This window comes from Lepisma saccharinum, chromosome 1 (assembly GCF_977018435.1).
Source record: "Lepisma saccharinum chromosome 1, izLepSacc3.1, whole genome shotgun sequence".
NCBI lineage: Eukaryota > Metazoa > Arthropoda > Insecta > Zygentoma > Lepismatidae > Lepisma > Lepisma saccharinum.
The window spans coordinates 196,997,948-197,018,867 of record NC_139229.1 but is presented as its reverse complement, the minus strand read 5'-3'; the positions used below and the strand labels follow the sequence as shown (position 1 = coordinate 197,018,867).

General features: G+C 40.2%; 1 protein-coding gene across 1 annotated transcript in view; it reads left to right on the top strand.

Annotated features, from left to right (window-relative positions):
- Positions 1 to 2,878: 2,878 nt before the first annotated feature.
- The window catches only part of LOC145991076 (uncharacterized), a 58,241-nt gene continuing 40,199 nt past the window's right edge, over positions 2,879 to 20,920 (top strand). Inside the window, exons 1-3 of the mRNA XM_083126801.1 lie at positions 2,879 to 2,965; positions 7,001 to 7,130; positions 9,441 to 9,596. Coding sequence (XP_082982927.1) covers positions 7,074 to 7,130; positions 9,441 to 9,596 — 213 coding nt within the window. The 5' untranslated portion in view covers positions 2,879 to 2,965; positions 7,001 to 7,073. The remainder of the gene's footprint in view (positions 2,966 to 7,000; positions 7,131 to 9,440; positions 9,597 to 20,920) is intronic.

The window sequence follows — 20,920 nt, the reverse complement described above, 5'->3', positions numbered from 1 at the left end:
ACTCCCCATAAACACCTTCATGGATTAATTCAATAAAAACACACACGAATTGACGTCGTTGTGCTAAGTGAACATTTTGTGATCCAAGTGAAAGTCGTTTGGTTTATGCGATATGGACCCTGGAAGAAATAATGATGGAGGTAAGATTTATTGATATGTAAACTGCGTTACATCCACGTCGTGTATATGCCGTTAGCAGATTTTCAATAATGGCTATTTTTCTTGCAGATGATAGATTTGCATAATTCTCTCTAATAGGTAGAAAGACAGTGTCCTATCCTAACCTAACCTAACCTAAAGTGGGGGAAGGGAGGTAAAATTTATGAATAGGGAAGAGGTTCTGCACGTGAAGAGAAGACTGCACATGTCACACTCCGCCGGGGAGGGGGGGGGTCATGATTGGTGAATAGGGATATAATTCAGGCAGTCTGTGAATTGGGAATATGTGAACTAGGAAGTAACCAAAATGTATGGCTTTCTGGAACATTAACAATCCCAGGGTTTTTAATTTCCAGGAATTAGAAATAAATTCAATTCCCGTCCGGAAGAGAAAATGAGCAAGTGTAAATGGGTTCTAGGCCGTAAAGAACCTTTTTTATGTAAAAAGTATTTCAATTCGATCCAGGAACCTTTTTTCCGGATGAGTTTAAATACGGTACAGGAATAATTTTTTCGGATCAATTTAAATTCGGTCCAGGAACCTTTTATCAATGAAACAATACACAACTTGGATCGAATTTAAATTGTGCGAGAAAAAATGTTCCGGTTCTTCAGCGGAACCCAATTAAACCCATTAGAATTTATGAGTTTCTGGACTTTTCACAACCTTGTATAGATGTCAAACCCGGCGGAGGTAGGGACGAAAATCCCGTGGATAGATCGAAATTACTGCTTACTTTGGGGGCCCTGAAACTTACCTCAACACCGCTGTATACCCAACCCAAAGCATTGCGAACTGATAATAAAGCAGAGCAATTACAGAAACATTATGAGACAGATAAACATCTCTGGAAAGTTATTTATCAAAAATGTTCATCTGCAGATGATGATACAAAACATCTGTATGAAGAGTACTATACAAGTCTACCTATCCCTTCAGAGGAATGCCGACCTCTGTGGAGTAGATAGCACAGAGTTCTACGAAGGGGGTACCGGGTTCGAATCCGGCCTGGGTATGGGCGTTCTATGTGAGTGTTCCTTCCTCAATTTCATGCTATCATCCTCCTCACAGTCGCGATTAGCCAGGAATTGCAGAAATGAAGCTAATATAAATCAAATCACAAACGCACATATACACTGAATAACAACCAAAGCTTTGACATGCCCTTTCACAAGTAAGTGTCTTTTATATGGAGGGGCCTTCAGCTATATTCTTCGGTAGGGCCCAAATTTGTATATCCGGTACTGGCCTACATAACAAATAAAATTTCTCGAGGTATAGACACGGTGAAGAAGAACAATTGTCTTAATGGTGTTTTATTGAAGCGGTATTTTGTGTGCTGTAGGTATGCAATCGCACTTACAAATATTCATGGTCGTCACCGACATAAATTATTTCTCTTGAAAATAACTTATAAGAAGATAGAGATAGACTAGGCATCCTCTGGAGTGTACATATTTATTACAGAACTTGTGAATTCTACTTGTATGCAAATGCATCATCGCCTTGAGTCTCATATCTAGAAATATGTTTCGGGCGGAGGCTATCAGTAGTTGATTTTTAACAATTTTTAACTTCCTTGCCTACACGTAAGCTGCTAGATAATGATTACGTGCTGTTATATCACTACACTTATTCCGTCCTTTTATCTATTCCCGTGATAAAAATATAATCATAATTAAATTAAGCTAATTAAATAGTATTAATTAAAATATTGAAATTGTTTAATACTATTTAATATTTTAAGACACTTGGTCTAGCCCTACCAAGGAAATTAATGCCTAATAAGATAAATAATTGAATATTGATGACGAAAAGTATAGTTCCTAGTGATATTTTATGAATGTTACGTTGTAAGTAGTAATAAACTTTGCAAATCCCTTCTTTGGTATTGTCACTCAAATTCGCAAGATCAGAATATAATCCTTGCCTTACAATAAGTTTGGCGGAAATGAATAACCAACCCTCGATTAAGCAACAAGTATATATTCATGATTTCATTTTAGTTATATAATTATTTAATCATTTTCATTATTTAATTCATATACCAAGGAAGTCTTTCGAGGGAAAGGGGGGTCCGGACCCCTGGACCCATCCAAAATAAATCCAGGAACGCCTTGTACTCATGGTGTACGGGGTGGAGGCACATTGCACAGTGGTTCGGATCCGACTTTAAACTGTAGGTTCAGTCCCGATAAGGCTATCTGTGCATAAAGTTGACTTAATGTTGTTGTTGATTTGGTGTTTTAAGTCCACTTTATGCACAGTAAGGCTAATCGGGACTGGACCTACAGTTTAAAGTGGAATCCGAACCACTATGTACCTCCACCGGGTATCGAACCCGGGACCCCTTGATTACAAGGCGACAACGCTACCACTGCGCCATCGAGGAGGCCCAAAAAAAAGTGGACTTAAAAACCAAACTCAAACAATGCAAATAACTCAAATAAGGAAAGCAACATACGTGATCATAAATACATTATCTCAAGGAAAATTGTAAGATCAGTTACTTCGCCTTGTAGCATCTCTGTTGCCATGGCAACTATTGTCTCGATGGCATAATGTAGATGGCTGTGGATGCGGGTACAGGATTTTTACTTCCTGGTGCACATCACATCCTGTCGCCTCCGTCTCCTTGAATGCTCTGACCTCTATAGAAGATTTCCACAGGAAGCGGAGATGGCAAAGGACGCCGGAGCTGGCTACTATATAAGCGAAGGGTTCCCTGAAGCTGGCTCCTTCTGTTGCTTGTATTAGATCTGTACATCAGCGATTGTAGCTGCCAGTCACCGCCAGAAAGCAGAGGTAAGTGCTGCCGCATTCCTGGGCCACCTACTAGTTTAGCCTTTGTAAACAGTCTAACTTATCTCGCATTTTTACTATTGCCAATGACTGATCAAACTTCCTATGGTTCCCTAAGCGAAGTAAGTAGTGGAGGCTTGGCTTCTCTGCTTCTAAAATCTCTTTCAATTCACCTTAGTTCATCTCCGCCTAATTGCACATCATCAAATATGGCGACCATTAGTATCGACAATCATAGCGGTAACGTATGCACGATATTTCGCATTTTCTAGACGTGACCCCCAATTTTTAACTGCAGATTCGTGATTTTGAGGTCAAAGTTGGTGAGTATGCCAAATGTCAAAGCAATCGGAGATACTCCCGGTATTCTGCAATTATACCACACCCTCTAATCCAGCACAATAAACAAATCGTAAAACGACCTGTTCTGGATTCCATACATGTATATGTAGTTTCATGTTAGGTCAGGATGCACGAAGCTTCTTTTTTTCTGGCCAAATTTGTTTTTTGTGTGCAAGGAAATTTCGTGATATAACGTGAGCGTCTGTTTTAAACATCAAATACCGGACAATGCCCCGTCTATTTCGCTGCACTTTTTGAAACAAGGTTTATTGCAGATCTGTGGCGGTGATTAAGGGTGATGTTAGGGGCAGTTGACCCGTCCCCACTTTTTGCCACTTTTACCCCTGTAAAATGCTACAAAACCTTATCTTCTTCTAAGGGAAAGTAAACTGTCCTCCCCTCCCCCCATGGGAACATGCCGCAACTTGTGCAGGTGTATCCCGGTGTCAAGCTGGTGATAGGATATGACGTTCAACCAAGTACATGAATAGAAGTGTTCAAGTTTAGAAGATTTAACGTTGGTACTATTATAGTATGGGGGTGACGCCTATAAATCATTTCTTTCGCACTTTATTACATCGCTAACGTACTATTTTGGAATGCGGAACATTTCCTAAGGTGAAATAATGTATTTCTAACTAAGATAATGTCTATTTCTTCCATTTACGAGTACTTACTGTTACTTGTTATTTCGATTCTGTAGCACATTATGGCGGGCGATAACATACTGGTTCAGGGCGCGTTGCGCGAGTGTATTGTCGATTTATGCAGTGTTGCAATCTCGTTCACGGAAAAATACCTACTACTTTCATGCCCGGATTTGAAATTATGCTAATGCCACGCAAACCATTGACGTTAGCCTCACAAACCATTGACGTTAGCCTCAAAAACCATTCACGTTAGCCCCACAAACCATTTTCCGTAAGGTTAGGTTAAGTTAGATTAGGCAAGCATAGTTAAAAAAAAATATAAAATTAAAAATACACGACACGTCATGTTCTAGTGAAAACGCGGCGAGTTTGAAACACGGACTATGGGGTTACGTCATCTAACACACGGAACATTGTGCTCTCGTGCAGAAAGCAAATGGCGACAGCAGAAACAGCGTGTCGGATAAAGATTTTCGCAGAAAACAACATGTATTCGCATTAAAATGGATCAAAAATACATTCACGAACTTCCACAACGCTACAGAAAATGATTTCCGTAAGTACTTTCTCCTGTAAATGTGAAGAAATCCGTCACCCCTATACTATAATGTTACCGATTTAAGAAATGCGTGTCTTCTGCTATAAACTTGATCATACACCATACACTATACCCTGTTCCAGCTAACTGTGGAGCAGGTCCGCGCATAGCGCCAGAGAAAGAGAAGGAAAATTAAGTGGGCAAAGCCAATGCGAGGGAGGGAAATCTGGTAACTCCAGTCGCCTCCCGCCCCTCCATTACGCAATCCCGTTTTACTCACTGTTCATTGGTGAAGCCGTCTCGCTCACTACTTGCGCTGAGACTTGTTCTCATTCGTCTCCTCCACAGATAGGGGTGTAAGGGGTGACCTTCCACGTAGTACACCCAAATGTCAACCTCACTTCCACGTTAGTACACGCCTGGCCCCATGGTCAGTATAATTTTGTTTTTAGTGTCCTGTTTTTTTGTCCTTATGTGTGCTGAGTGCCCCTTTACAGCCTCAGCTTTTAACGAAAGAACATTTTAATATTTTATGATTTTAGTTGCAACGATAGAGTTGTTATTTGTAACGATAAGGGGCTGGCCCCCGTATAATGTGACGGGTGGAAAATAGCCTTAGTGCTGACGCACCCACAATTTTAAATTCAAATTCAAATTCAAATCCTCCACAGATAGTTGGGACATGGTATACACTGCTCGAGAACGTAGTGCAAACGGTGAAGACACCAAATCAAGGAAGTAGACGAGTCGGTGTTGCACCGTGTAACCAACTAAGTGCGCGAGTGTAGAAAGCCAAAAAGTGCAGCGAACAAGGTTCACATCTCCCGCCCGCCAGCTTCAATTTCTGTATGTTAACAAGAACTGGCCTCTATCATGGCTGCTCGTAGCCACAATTCATCAGTTTGTGACGTAGGTGAAACACATCTATATGCATGCCCCTGAAAGTATGTGGGTGGAAGGGAACTCTTCTTTCGGGGGTTTCCCAATCATTATTTTTATTTCTTCAGAAAGGGTCACTTCTTACACCCGCAAAATAAAATCTGACTGGCATAGTCTCAAATTATATTCCAAATATTTTCGTATGTTCATATTACTCATCTTCATCAGTCGTAAGCCATTCTGTGCCCTATATAATCTACATCAGTTACGCAAAACAACTGACGTTTGAGACAGAAGACGAAGTTTTGTAGACTTCTAGTCAGTGGTTGTAATAAGGGCACCGCAGAGGGAAGGAGGTCAATGAGGTTTACACCCACAGTCAATAAAAGGAATGTAGGCTCCATAATGTAAAGAGCATACAAAATTCTTCTCTATCAAAAATAACTCAAAACAGTAAAGACACTGTAATCACGAAAATCATTCATACCTAAATCAAGGGAATTCTTTGTCGAGTGTCAAACGAATGTTTTTAACCAGTTACAAAAATTCAATTCGAACAAGGCACACAATATTTGGCAAAATGATCTCCGAAAGCACGTCTTGGCGTAGGTATGTACAAATATTCTCTACCCTACGATTTCTACAGTTTGTACGTTCCGTCAACGGCAAAGATAATGTAGTCAAATTGTCCACCGCTATTTTCATTTCTACATCCTGTGTTGTTGTAAGGAATGTGTTGATGCTATGCAGATGTTGCCTCTGTTTACTGAAGTATTTGCCAACTATTACACTTACCTTTGATTGCACAATGTAATAATATTGTTATTAAAGTGACATTTGTTAGATATTCGTTGCATATTACTGTGGTTGTTGAAGCCTCATTATATTGATTCTTTTTGGCAAAAATCTAGCGTGCTGGAAGCTACAGGGTAAATATAAGAAACTCGATTTATATAGGATCCTTTTATTCAGTTTTGCTTGGGGGAAGGGGCGGTATCTCCACCACCTGTTTCTACTGGTGTGTATTAATCGTAGTATTAACGTTAGAGAATTGTAATTAAGATAACCAGAATTTGATTTTAGGTGTCGGCACACTTCAATGTCAAGTGGATTCAGGATGGATGAAAGAATTTGTGCTAAACTTGTCTTTTTTATTCTTTGACAGTCTGTAAAAAAAATATTATTGTAGTACTCTGTTTGATGTTGCTCGAACTTTTCCCCCATTTGACACAACAGTACCACCACATCTCATACTTTGTCACCTCATAAAGGGGGTGGGGTACATGCCCTCGCTGAATCGGCAAATGGCTACTCTGCAAGAATATCCTTCAGTGACAATGTAGAGCTAATGTCCATCTAAAATCCACCGGAGACAAGTATTCATTTACATCATAACATAGGAAGCTAGCCAACCTTCTCCCTGTATAATATATATAAATAAATATAGCCCATGTAACGTTCCTAGAAGCTAGCGTTTTTTCCCCTCACTTCTGGCTATTGCCTAACTGCAAAGGGTTGTTATGAGATTCTTGAAGATATGATTTTTTGTTCTTGGCTTGCTGCTACGTCCATCTCGAAGATTCAATTTTTAATATATATATATATATATATATTATTTATTTATTCTAGGATCCATACATAGTTGCTGCATTCACTAATTGCCGCACTCCACCTTGACCAGCAGCAGACAGCGACAGAAACAATGAAAAACTTCATCGTTCTTGCCTGCGTTCTGTCAACAGTTCTTGCAAATTCAACGGTGAGTATTTGAAGTTAGAATAATAGATTTAAAATACTTTAACATATTTTAAGTATGTCCAGTTGAATGCACCGGTATTCGGCAAATTGTCCATGACTATTTTCATTAATATTTCTCTTGCATCCTACAAGATTTTAAGGAAGAGATTTTTAGGTGTGCTGGTGCAGAGATTGTCAGTTGCTTGTTTGATGTTTTGTTTAAATTCTTGAATCCCTTACCGGATTAAACAAAGACAATAAATATGATAATAGACAGTTTGCTTCGTAATACGTACGCATCCTACTCTACGTACCTACAGAACGACAACGAGAATAGAGTTTATATATGTATTATTTTAATTGATATTGGAAATGCAAGAACTGCTCATTACAACATTTTTTTTTGAAAATTTGTGGAATAAATTATAGTGATTAGGTAGTAAGGATAATACGTATATATATAAAAAGTATAGGCGCCAGAAAATTTTCTTCACGTACGATACTAATACCAGAGAGATGGAGAGAGTGATAAGGAACTGTCGATTCCTTTCATCTTCGCTTCCTGTCCCTCGCGTGGCGGACAACCTGATTTGTGGCCGGATTTCGGCCTAGCAGAAACGGTTTCGCCATATCTGTGGCGCGTTAGTTGTTCAAAGCAGTTGCGCTGAACGTGTTGTTTGAAACTACACAATGCCTAGGAAAGGGTCGACTTGGTGATCTTCTGCGTGACACTTCTGCGTTGTAGCGATTCCATTGAAAGTAAATTAGGCCATTACAACCCAGAAGTGTCCGTGACTGTACTACCACACACTTAGAAATTACATTATGAAATAGCAGATATCATATATAATTAAAAGCGATGAAGAGAAAAATAAAAATGCTTGGTATGAAATTTGAAGCTTGTTCCTGCATGAGTTTGTCTTCGTTCAGTGACTGGTACAAATCACGAAGCATGCAGTCTCATGAAAGAGACAGTCGTATGAATTAAAGACGACAGTCGATATTCGGCGTCAGTTTTCCTAAAACTAATTCCATATTGAATATTCTTTTTCGTCATCTTAGATTTTGTTACTCCTACTTCTTACTTCAACGTTTGCCCCCTGTTGGATGTTTTCCCTGTAATTATTTCCGTATAAGGGGACATTGCAAACTGACCGCACCGTGGTTGGGTCACTGCATTCAACCATACTTTGAAAAAGCTGTATATTTTAGTCCGCCGAATGTCATATTTTGATCTTATTATTACTTTTATTTCAGGAAAGAATTATTAGTAGGAAATTCGCAGGACGGCATTTGCAAATGCATTCGAGAATATAACTCAATATCAAGGTCACGATATCTGCGCACATTTTGGAAAGCATATCAAGCAACCCATTCAAAGGAAAAGGTCACATTTTTTAAAAAAAATCACAACGCAAAGTATTACGCGTATGCTTTAACATTACGATCAAATGGGACCAACGCGCCAGGAAGGTGTCGGCCGCTGCGGATCTAGGGTTGCCAGACTTTCCTCTTTTATCTTTAACTTCACTGCTTCTAATTGAAGTAATATCCAGCAGTAAACCATCTCGTTTGTGAACTTAATAGTTAGTTTACACAGTTAAACTGAAATCACTCTTGTTATACCTCCCGTGAAGCATTGTTGAAACAACACGGGAGTATATTCTCTTGGTTTTCTTCCTACCGCGGCAAACATATGATCCAGTTGCAGTGGCAACCATGCCAGAGTAAGCTTCGTCCACCTGGGAAGGAACAGAAATTCTCACCAACTGGCATCATGACTTGTCGTGGTCTCTCCAAGAAAATTGAACGAGTTAGGCTGCGACGTCTTACCCATCCCACATATTTACCGGATATTGCACCATCGACATCAAGTCTTTCTATAACTATTTGAACGGAAACTTATTCCGTGACTCCAACGTTGTTAAATAGCACATCCATGACTTTTTCGCCCAATTCTACGCTGACGGCATTTCGAAGTTGCCAGAACGATGGACCAAGGTCATCGAGAAAAGTTAATAATAATTTGCGGAATCATTACTTTTTTCGCAATATCTTAATATTTGTTTTCATTTGTAATTATTTTAGTTCATGTTGCTAGTTACTTCGTTACTTTAGCCACTTAGTTTTATTATTTTTAAAATAATACATTTAATAATAATATTAAATAATATTTACATCTTCTCAATTTTGCAAATGCAAGAGTCAAGGTTAAAGTGAAATAATGGCGTAAAATCTACATTCAAATATTGATTTCTCTATGAAAGCAATTTAAACGTTAGTCTATTAGAGAATGTATCCACGACTATAATAAACTCTTGTATAATTTCAGAAATTGATGCTCCGCTTGTTGGAATTTAAACCATGCAAGGGATACGAAGATAGCAAGTTTGTGATTAATGATTTCAAACATACAAGGGTTAATGATACATCAGTGTACATAGCAGCCACAATTATTCTCGAAGTAGAACTCGACGATTCTTTCAGAGTAAGGGGAAAATTATTGCAGTGTTTCCATTTCATTCCCACAGTGTACACATTTATCAAAGTGTCAATCTTTATTACTATGAAAACTTTGACAAAGTGAAACATTGATTATTAAATTGACTAATTGCCGGTTTTTCAAAGTCCGGATTGACAAATAACTAGAAGTTACTTCAGCTTTAAGTCTTTACCATTTGGAGGTTCAGTGGCAGACCTGCCTTAACCCGTGCTCCATCTGATGGTGACCGACGTAACTATTACAGCAGTTGCAAACAGACATGACTACCTCATCGACCGAAGTAAAATTCAAATCTCCCAATTTCCTTTCGGCGGCAATCTCTACCTGAAACAAGGGTTTCGGAGCGGAGTGCGGAGCGTACTAAAGGAGCGCTCCGGAGCGACTCCGAAGCGTCGCTTCTACTCCGCTCCTCGCTCCGGAGCGGAGCGTGGTATGACAGCACTCCGATCCGGAGCGGAGTGGTTCGACTTCTTGAGAGACACGCTCCGCTCCGGAGCGGAGTGGTTCCAATTTTTGAGTCGGACTCTCCGATCCGGTTAGGAGTTTTTTTTTCACGAATGCTGTAATGCAAGTATGAATAATAGGAATGTGCAGTACATTAAAGCCGACTTCCGTGACGGAGTGGTTATTGTGGAACCACATGGAAAAGAGCTTGCAGTCCTGTTTCCACGTACTCTAGTTGTTTGTCTGTATGATCGCCCCCGCTTGGAGGGGAAGTACAGTCAGAGAAAGTAGTTCTTGGCCCACGAGACCTACGAAAACGTAACATCTTAGAGCCTGTTGTCTAAGCAACCCAAATAACAAAATTGTCGCTTAGGTTTTCCTGGTGAACCTGGCTTCTCGGGAACGATTGAGTAGCTATTGACAGCAGCGTGAGTCATACCCCCAGCTCCAGCCATAACAAAGAACAGCTGGGTGCAGTGAGACCACCAGAAAAGTTTCAGAATTGTTTTTTTAACAACAGCTACTCGTAAGGAAATGTTCTCTTTACTGATATTAGAGTCATTGTAAAGAAAATTTATGTAATTGTAGTTTTCATTGAATCATCATGCTGTCAACCCAGAAGTCCTTGAAAAAGATTGGAGTTAAAAACAACTACTTGACAAATGATGAGACGAATCGATATTGATTAGTCCCAACTTAGAATTTTGTGTAAGGCATGGATCATCATGTCCTATCATCCATTTCATAGCTTCATTAATCATCCTTATCACCTTTGTTGACGCAAGTGCTAGAAAAGCAATATAAAATAAGCAAAATTACATTTTCAGCGATTTCACGCAGCAACTCAGTTGCATGTAGACAAAGTTTCATTAATCGGGAACCAAGGGCCCCCTCGTTCTGCTTCATTGTCATTTTCCCCTCCATTTTGCCTGCCGCGATTAACCTGATGTTGATTAATGCAACATTAATTAAAACAACCAACCAACGAAACAATCCACAAAGTGCACCAAAGCGGCGCATATTATGAATAGGTAAACTATGTGATATTATGCTAATTTAGAATTTAGTAATAAAATGGGAATTTTGGGGCGTTCAGTCAAGTGGCTGCACATCCATTACGTAATCGCGATATCATCAAATTGTACGAAGCGTGTCTACATCTACGTAAAGTGTCGGTCCCCGTAATGGAATATGTAGCGCAAATCCAGGGCTTGAAGATCAAATTTGTTTTGTTATTGTTTTTATTAGTAATTTCCTCAGTTTTTTTCCTCTGAACTTAAATTATTCATGACGACGATTTATGATTACATTTCGACATGAATGAACATACACAATGAACCCATTTAGGTCAGAAATCGAACTCGGAACCTTGTTCGCCAAGAAATACAAATATCCATAAGGCATGAGTGTTTCATTGGAGATGTTCCTCTACTTCCGTCATTTTATCACTAATATATTTCTTTAATATACAATAATAAATCACAACGACCTAAAAATAAATATTATTTTGCATTTTCACGTACATATGTTTTTTTTATTATTATTATTATTATTTTTTTTTTTTACGGTTAGAGTGTGAACTGGCACCTGTTCATTTAGATTGTTCTTTTGTGTAGTTAAAGATAGGAAAAATGCTTGTGGAACGATTAGGGCTATAAGAATTCCGTCCGTGACGGAGTGGTTAGCACAGTGCGCTGCGATGTCTGATGTCCTGGGATCGAATCCCGTCGTGCGTATGGGTGTTCTTTGTGAATGCCCCTTCATCAATTTCATCATATCACTCATCCTCGTCGTCGCGATTATTTTTTTTTATTTATTTGAAAAGTCCTGAATACAGAAAAATCCATTTTACATCAGGATATCAACCGGAAAAGAAATAAACAAAATAATAAGATGGACAAATACACACAAACATACATATATAACAAGAATAATAACAACTAGGGCAAAAAGAATATTATTTACACTTCAGCTGCTTTATGCACGCCGTTCTGTAAGTCTGCTTTGATAAATGGAAGTCCGGAGCGTCTCTTAGTGAGTTATAAGTGGTTTGTAGCCTGTAGAGAAGTGATCTTTGTTCTAAGGATAGCCTTGAAGATTTAATGTAAAAGAAGCTGTTGCATTTACTGTTGGGACGTGGGATTCTTATATTAAGAAGTGGCAAGAGTTCGCTGGTGAAAAGTTGTCCATTAGTGATTCTGAAAAGTAGTGTTAAATCTGAGAGTTGACGGCGAAGAGAAAGGTCATGGATTTGTAGACTGGATAGAATTTCTTGTTTGGAGAAGTTTGCAAGGGTTGGGCATCTGAGTTTGACTATTCTGACGAAGAAACTTACTACTTTGTTTTCTTTAAATTGCTTTCACATGCCATTGACCAAATGCAGGAGCCATATTCAAGAATAGGAACAACACACATTGTAAAGTAGGTTTTGAGGGCAGAAACGTGTGTTATGTCTGTAAAGCTGTAAATTAGTCCAAGTATTTTCATAGCTTTCGAAGTTATGTAGTCTATGTGATGGTTGAAATTTAGTTTGCTATAAAAAATGACACCAAGATCCTTGTGCTGTCGTACGAACGGAATAACCTGGTTGCATAACTTGTAGGATGACGCTGTGCAATTGGATTTTAAGGTAAACCTCATGACAACAGATTTTTCCGGATTCAATTTCAGATTCCAGTCTACACACCAGCGTTCAATGTGTTTGAGATTGTCTTGGATATAGCATGTGTCCTGAAATGAGGTAATGTTTCGAAATAATTTGCAGTCATCAGTATACAATAATACTGAACATTCGGAAGAAATATATTCGTGAATGTCATCCATGAAGGGAAAGAAACACAGGGGCCCCAGAGAACTTCCTTGGGGCACACCGGAAACTACAGGAAGCCACGACGAAGAGCAACCAGATATGATAACCTTTTGCTTTCTATTGTTCAAGTAGGATGAAAATAGTTTCAGAAGAGCTCCGTGAATATTGAATCTATTCGATAATTTGTGGATGAGTTGCGTGTGAGAGATAGAGTCAAAGGCTTTGGAAAAATCTAAGTATACGACATCCATGTCTTGCTTGGCACTCAGGCAATTGACCGCTTTGGTAAGCAAGCAAGCAAGGTTTGTGTCACAGGAAGCATGAGGGAGAAATCCGTGTTGAGTGGGAGAGAGGAATGGAGAAACATGTGCAAGGATACGATTAGAAATAATTTTTTCAGCTAGCAGTGCAAGTGCAGGAAGTAAGGAAATCTGCCGATAGGAAGTGACATGAGCTTTGTTTCCGTGTGTGAGGATAGGGACTATATTTGCTTGCTTCCATGTACGAGGAAACACACCTTCGGAGAAGCATTTATTAAAGATTGTGCTTATTGGTTTGGATAGAATATGAGCTAAATGTTTCAGAAATATCGCAGGAATATCATTAGGAGTGGTAGCTTTGGAACTTGAAACAGATTTTAATAATTTTTGGACTTTATTGCAATTAGCTGAGATTTGAGAGAGTGTGTAAGGAATAATGGACCTGACTTCCGGCAGTGTGACAGCAGCGTTATTTGTAAAGATACTATGAAAGTACGAGTTAAAAAGCGATGAACGCTCATCCTTTGTAGCGGACTTACTGTTCTAGGAGACTTGAAGGGGAATACGGTCATGTTGCCGGCGTGAGTTAATTAGCGTCCAGAATGTTTTAGGGTTTTTAGCAGCACTTTCTATTACACTTTGAATATAATTATTATAGTCCCCTTGAATTAAGTTTTTACTATGCTTCCTTAAGTAAGTAAAAGTGTTCAGTGTATGAACGTTCGGAATTTGTTTCCACAGGATCCACGCATTCTTTTTGTTCTTCAGCGTAAGCTTAGTCTCTTCAGTATTCCACACAGGGAATCGGGCTGCTCTTGTTTTCCTAAGGGTAACGTGGTCTTTAATTACAGCCTGCACACAGTCCACGAGGAACTCCACTGCTTCTTCCGCGGGGAGGGGGTCCATCATTGTCCAAGGAATAAGGCTGGTGAAAATAGAAAGTTGCTCCCAGTTGACTCTTTTCCAGTTGTAGAATGGTCTGGAGGAGGGAGAGGGCCTGGGGGTTTTTCCAGGGACTTGGAATTCGGCATGCACGGGGGTGTGGTCCGAGGCGATGAATTGCTCACCGGGAGTGGCCTTGACCTTTGCATGCGAGGACAGCAACAGGTCGAGAGTTTCTGTTCGTCTTGTGGGGAAATCTACAAATTGTTGAAGTCCGATCGCCTTGATGTAATGGTCGAGAAACCACCTATCATCATTGTCTGTACAGAGGCCAGAGTTCAATGATGACCATTTTATATGAAGGTTAAAATCACCCATAAGAATAATGTCCGTTTCCTTTATAGCATTTAGCACAGAGTCCAATAATGTTGACAAGGTTGCAGTCCCAGATTTAGGGGGTCTATAGAAACAGCCGATTAAAAGTTTATTTGTGCCTATATTTACCTAAGTCCATATTAATTCGCATGACGTTTCCAGATCCAGACGTCTGATGCAGGGCCACTTGTTGTTTACGAGTAACATAACTCCGCCTCCACGTGAACCTCTATCGTTACGGAATACCTGAAATTCCGTCAGGGGTATTTCATTATCGCCGATCATTTCACTGAACTACACTTCACTCAAACCAATCACATCGTACTCGTTAAACTCGCTAAAGAACATTTGTAGAGTTGATAGCTTTTTAGTTAGGCTTTGCACATTTTGATAGTATATTTTCAAACCAGACTCATCACGGGAAGCCACCTGGAGACCGGGCTTGACATGAATGTCGCCTGCTAGCAGAAGGGTGAACGCAGCCATGAAGAGGCCGTGCTTGGCCGAAACACGTGGCTGGCGGGAAGCGTTGTTCTTGCGGCTTCCTGAAACTGTCCACACGAGGCTCCGATCCGAACCCAAGGCCGAGAAAGAAAATCGCCTGTAACTAAACGACCAGTCCTCCACACACTTGCAGTTATCCGGCATTCCATGTCTCGCAATACTACGAATCCACGTCACAAATAACACAAACACAATAGCACACAAACCACCCGAAAACATTTTAAATTTCGGAGCACTAAATGCGCGTACATCAGGCTTCGGCGCCATCTTGAAAGTAAAGGTGAAAGGAAAACGACGCTAAATAAGAAAATAAAAAGAGGTTATAAGAAGCATTCTTATTTCCGGACGTGTCCTAGATTTTACAGTTGTGTCTGGCCTCCGGAAGGAATTTGAAAGATATCGTATCAATCCCTAAGATTGTATGTTTATTTTTATTAAAGTCTCTCTGAACGCTTCATGTTGACCAGGGCATTCACTTGTTGTTTTTCTCAGCTGTCTCAAGCCTCTTAGGCATGTTTACAATGCATTGTGTTGTGCCATGCAAACCTCCTGAGCATTCAGGAAACAGGTAACACTTCTGGGTTTGGTGTCAGCGGTTTGCATGGTAGCAATTATGATAATAAACACGATTCGGCGATTCGGCATCGAGGAAGAGCTCGATGGCCAGGGAATATAGAGGTGAGACAAGCTGGGAAGTGACTGGACTTTGGGAATTGAGTTGGTAGAGAGAGGAGGTCAGCAAGGCAGGAGGTCGATAGTGGAAGCACGCTTTGGTCAGCATTAGAGAGAAGCATACAGAGGACTTCGCTATTTTCATTCAGCTCAGAGACTTCAGTTAGACAGGTAATTATCCTACACCCAGCCATGATACAGGTTCAACGGTTCACAAAATCCAACGAGTTACCATTGTCTTTTCAGTAGTTTAATTCCTTTGTGTAATTTGTACCTTTCGCATGCCAAGCGATAACTCGTCATGTCAATGACGAGTGGTCTCATCAAGAGGATGAATGATGAGTAGTTTTCATCACCCCATCAATTAACTGGTTCAGATCCCTTCATTCTATAGAATGACACGTGGTGGATTTGCTAGGGCTTCTCATGCATTTTTTCGGAAATGCGATGAGAAAAAAGTTTGTTAACCAGTTTAGGATTCAACCCCACCCCAAATTTTGACACGTAGTGGAGTGCTAGTTCATTACCCACCCCAAAATTTTGCTCATTTGTTTAGTTTTTCATTATGTCCTTGCCAAAATTAATTTTGAAAATACATAGGGCTTAAGGCTTTTGCATTTATGGGGGGAGAAGAATTTACTTGTGCCATGATAGATGTCGAGCTTTCACCTTGCTGATGAACTCGACGAAACTTTGGATCAATTATTAGATATAGCACGAGGGACTACAAGTTTTAATTTAGATGTCAGCGGTCCAGCTGCAAGTTCCACCCCCAAGTTTAAACGTAGCCCAATTTTAACTAGACGCCTTCAGCGAGAATTATTGGAAAAACAGAAATGTGAACCACAATTAGAGCTACAAGATCAGGATATTAGAGATTTAGACCAAACACAATTCGCAACACAATTCGCAGTTTGTTCCCCCAACTATTTTAGAGGGTATCCCATTTCAGGGGATAGCCGGGGAGGACGTTTCAAAATTTTTAGATAAAGTGGATAGCCTTGCCATATTAAAAGGATGGAATAATGCCCGTAAGCAGGAATTATTTCCAGCCCTTCTGGCCGGGCCAGCACTACGATGGTACCAGACCTGGAAAGATGGTACAGGAAATCAAGAAGTTTCTTACGAGGAGATACAGAAAAAATTTAAAGACGAATTTACAGGGTCCTTGGATCAACTCCAGATCGAGGAACAAATTCGATATAGATTACACAAGGAAACTGAGCCAGTTACGAATTATGTTCGGGACAAACAATTACTTCTACTCAAGGCAGACCCCAAAATGAGTATTCAACAACAGATCAAACAGATCATATTAGGCTTACAGGTGGATTACATGAAAGATATCCACCATAAAGAGTATGAGTCCGTGCATGGGTTGCTTAAAGATTTAAAATCCTTTGAGAAACTCCAATTTTTGATGAGACAGCGCAAGCTGAAGGAACTGAGGTACGAAGATCAAAGAGAGAGTTTATTCTCTCCTTTGCATAATACACCAGCACTTTCGCAACAGCAGCAGATTTTACTGCAGAGTAACAATCTGGCTACTGCTGAGTCAGCGCAAGCGCGACCCACTTCAGACATTGAGGCAAAATTCAAAGCATTGCAAAAGGAGGTTGAGCAACTAAAATTATTTAACAATCCTCACAATACCAAAGCTCAAGTCCAGGCTCAGGAAACTGGTCTGGAAGCGAGATTAGCCAGTCTCACTTTGAGATTGGATAGCATGGAGGATCAAAAACAGAACCCTGGCACCGACTCATCTACTCCAAAACAATTTAGAGAACCTTATTATAAGGATAATTATCAGTCAGGTAATAATTATAGAGGCTCCTATCGGGGTAATAATAATAGACGACAATACAATAGGGGGTACAGGAATGGACGTAATAATAATGGCAACAACTCAGATCGCAATAGGCGATATGGTAATACCCAACAATGGCGAGGACGTGGAAACTTCCGCGGACAGAACTCGCGGGGTTCCTCGTCTTCAGCAGGGCGAGACCAGGAAAACAGGGAAGAGCAACGGGGGAGACCACGCTGCTCTATTTGTAATTACCCTAATCACACAGCAGCCACTTGTTTTCAGAACACGGAGGCTTTAAACGAACAATGACTGCCCATAGAAGAGACGTATGCGCAGATTTCGTTGGCAAACAGATATCAGTCTCTACTTTCCCCTATGAGGAATTAATTTATATTAACGCAGTATTAGGGGGACAACGTCAGAGGTTTCTCGTGGATTCCGGAAGCCAAGTATCCGTCACCAGTGATCGAGGCATTCCTTCAACCGCCAAACGTTTTAAAATTCATACGGCCATAAGGGGAGTAGCAAAAGAACAAATTGAAATTAAAGAGATTGTCCTATTAACTTTTGCAATAAACGGCCGTAATTTTACCCATCCTTTTCGGATGATTCCAAATTTTGAACATGGGGCAATCCTGGGAAACGATTTCTTAAGAGCTCATAAGGCAAATTTGGATTTTGATCAAAATCGACTCACATTGAGGAGATTTGGTACTCCTCCGCGAAACCAGTTAAGGACGGAACACCGAAAGACCTTTGACGTTTCCATAAAAGTTGCTAGTCTGATCAGGGATTTATATGTGCCGGAATTTGTAACTTCCAGACAAATTAGAATCAAACCTAGATCTCATTTGTGTATTCCTGTCAAATTGACAAATTCTAGTAATCAAAATTTAACTTATTTGGAGCCAGATTTACAGTTTCAAATGGACACAGGCTTAATGGTGCCTCGAGCCATTGTAAATCCGGAGTCATTTTTAATTTGGATTACTAATCCAAATTCTTACAAAGTTAAAATTAGGAAAGGGGCACGCTTAGGTACCGCAGAGGCATGGCAAAATCCAGTACCAGCTTCGCGTCATACTGCAGATGACGGAGGACCTAACGTTATGGTGACCAAGGAGACTGGCACCGTGACAAAACCAGTGCACGACATTACTAAATTTGACATAAATCCAGCATTAGAACCCGATCAGAAGTTGCAACTTAGACAATTATTAGAGAAGTATGTAGATGTATTTTCTTGGTCTGAGCAAGATATTGGTTGTGCCACTAACTATACGCATCGTATAAAGTTAAAGGACGATTCGGAATTTCACGTCCCAGCTTACCCTATACCAGTTCACCTGCGTAAGGAAATTAACCAGCAAATTGACAACTTGCTAGAAGCAGGGGTCATCAGTCCTACAACATCACCGTACAATTCACCAGTTTTTCTTGTCAAGAAGAAATCAGGAGCTTATCGCATGGTGCAAGATTTTCGATTGCTGAATGCCAGGTCCGTTTTTGATGCAGTTTCTATAGGAAACATCTCAGAGATATTGCACAATATGGCCGGTAAGAGCTACTACTGTAGTGCTGACTTGAAACAAGGATTTTTTCAAATACCATTAGAAGAACAATCGAAAAAGTACACTGCCTTTACTATACCAGCCAGGGGACAATTTGCGATGAACTTTACACCTATGGGACATGTGACTTCTCCTGCGGCAATGACCCGATGTGTTCAGCTCGCTACAGCGGGGATGAACGACAATAACTTTGCCTTTTATATCGATGACATGTTTGTTTTTGCCAATACATTTAAGGATATGTTGGTCAATTTAGAGAAAATGTTTCAATGTTTACGATCTGCCGGATTGAAATTGGCTGTACCTAAATGTTCATTTGGATACTATGAGACAATTGCCTTGGGCCACAATGTGGGCAAATATGGCCATCGTATAAGTGATAGAATACTGTCATCCATTAAGAATTATGAGGTTCCCACCACAACGAAGAAGGTTAAAATGTTTTTAGGTCTGTGCAGCTACGTGAGGAAATATGTCAAGAATTTTTCTGATATCGCATCACCATTACAGGGTTTAATTCGTAAGGGCAAGAAATTTACATGGGGTCCTGAACAACAATCAGCATTTGAGAAATTAAAGGAAGCTCTAATTACTGCACCTGTTTTGTTACCGTACGATCCAGCCAAGCACACCAAAGTTTTCACCGATGCTTCATCTCATGCGGTCAGTGGCGTATTAATGCAGCCCAATGCAGAAGGAGAGTACTTGCCATGTGCGTACTGCAGTAGAACGTTGACCGACACTGAAAAAAGATTGAGTGTTATTGAGCAAGAATTAACAGCAATTTTATATGCTTTCAAATCATTTAGATTTTATCTTGTTGGGCGCCATTTTGATTTATACACGGACAACAAAGCAATTACGTACATTAGGACATCTCGTAATTTGAGCTCAAAGCTTCTTCGATGGAGCAACCTTTTGGAGGATTTTTCATTCACTCCTATCCATGTTAAAACTACAGAGAACATCGCCGATCCCCTCAGCAGAGAATGTGGAGAAAACGTAGAGGATGGCAACACCGAAGAGGACATTCCCGAACCCAGGACACTTACTTTATTTGATGCAACCACAGATGTCGCGGAACATCAGAGGCAGGATTCATTTTTTGGCCCAATTATTAAAGTTTTGGAGGACCCAGACAGGGACGATGGAACATTACCTCTATACATCCAGAGGCAGGTCTATCATCATGTGTTGGAAGATGGATTATTATATAGACAACAGAAATTAGGAGCTACTACCAAGAAATTATTATGCATTCCAATGACATTACGTGATTCTGTCATTGAGACACTCCATGCTTCACCCATAGGAGGTTCTCATCTTGGGTTTACCAAGTGTTACAATGTGGCCTTACCAAGAATTTATTTTCCAAATATGAAGTTATTTATACAGAGGAAAATTAGGGAATGTACAACATGCCAGCAGAATAAACGCCGTCCAGGTCTACCAGCAGGAGAATTGTGCACTTTTCCCGCACAGAAGCCATTTCAGCGGATTTGCCTGGACTTTTCAGGTCCATATCCTCCTTCATCCAATCTTCGTCATCGATACATAATCGCTGCCACAGATTTTGGGACGCGCTATTTAATAGCCAAACCAGTTGCGGATTGCACGGCCAGTACAGCAGCAGAATTTGTGTATGAAGAGATTGTGTTACGCTACGGAGCCCCACAGGATATTTACACGGATCGCGGATCAGCATTTAAATCTAAGCTTTTCCAGGAACTTGGCAATAAATTGGGAATCACCATCAAGTTTTCACCAGTCGGTCTTCATAACTCTATAGGTCTTTCAGAACGTAACCACGGGGTCTTACAGAGTATAATGAAGTGTTATGTTAACTCAAAACACACTGATTGGGTCCAATATTTACAGCCAAGTGTATTTAGTTACAATACTACGAGGAATCAGAATTTGCGGTATAGCCCATTCTTTTTAGTACATGGATTCCAACCTACTTTGCCCTGGGAGCTTGCATT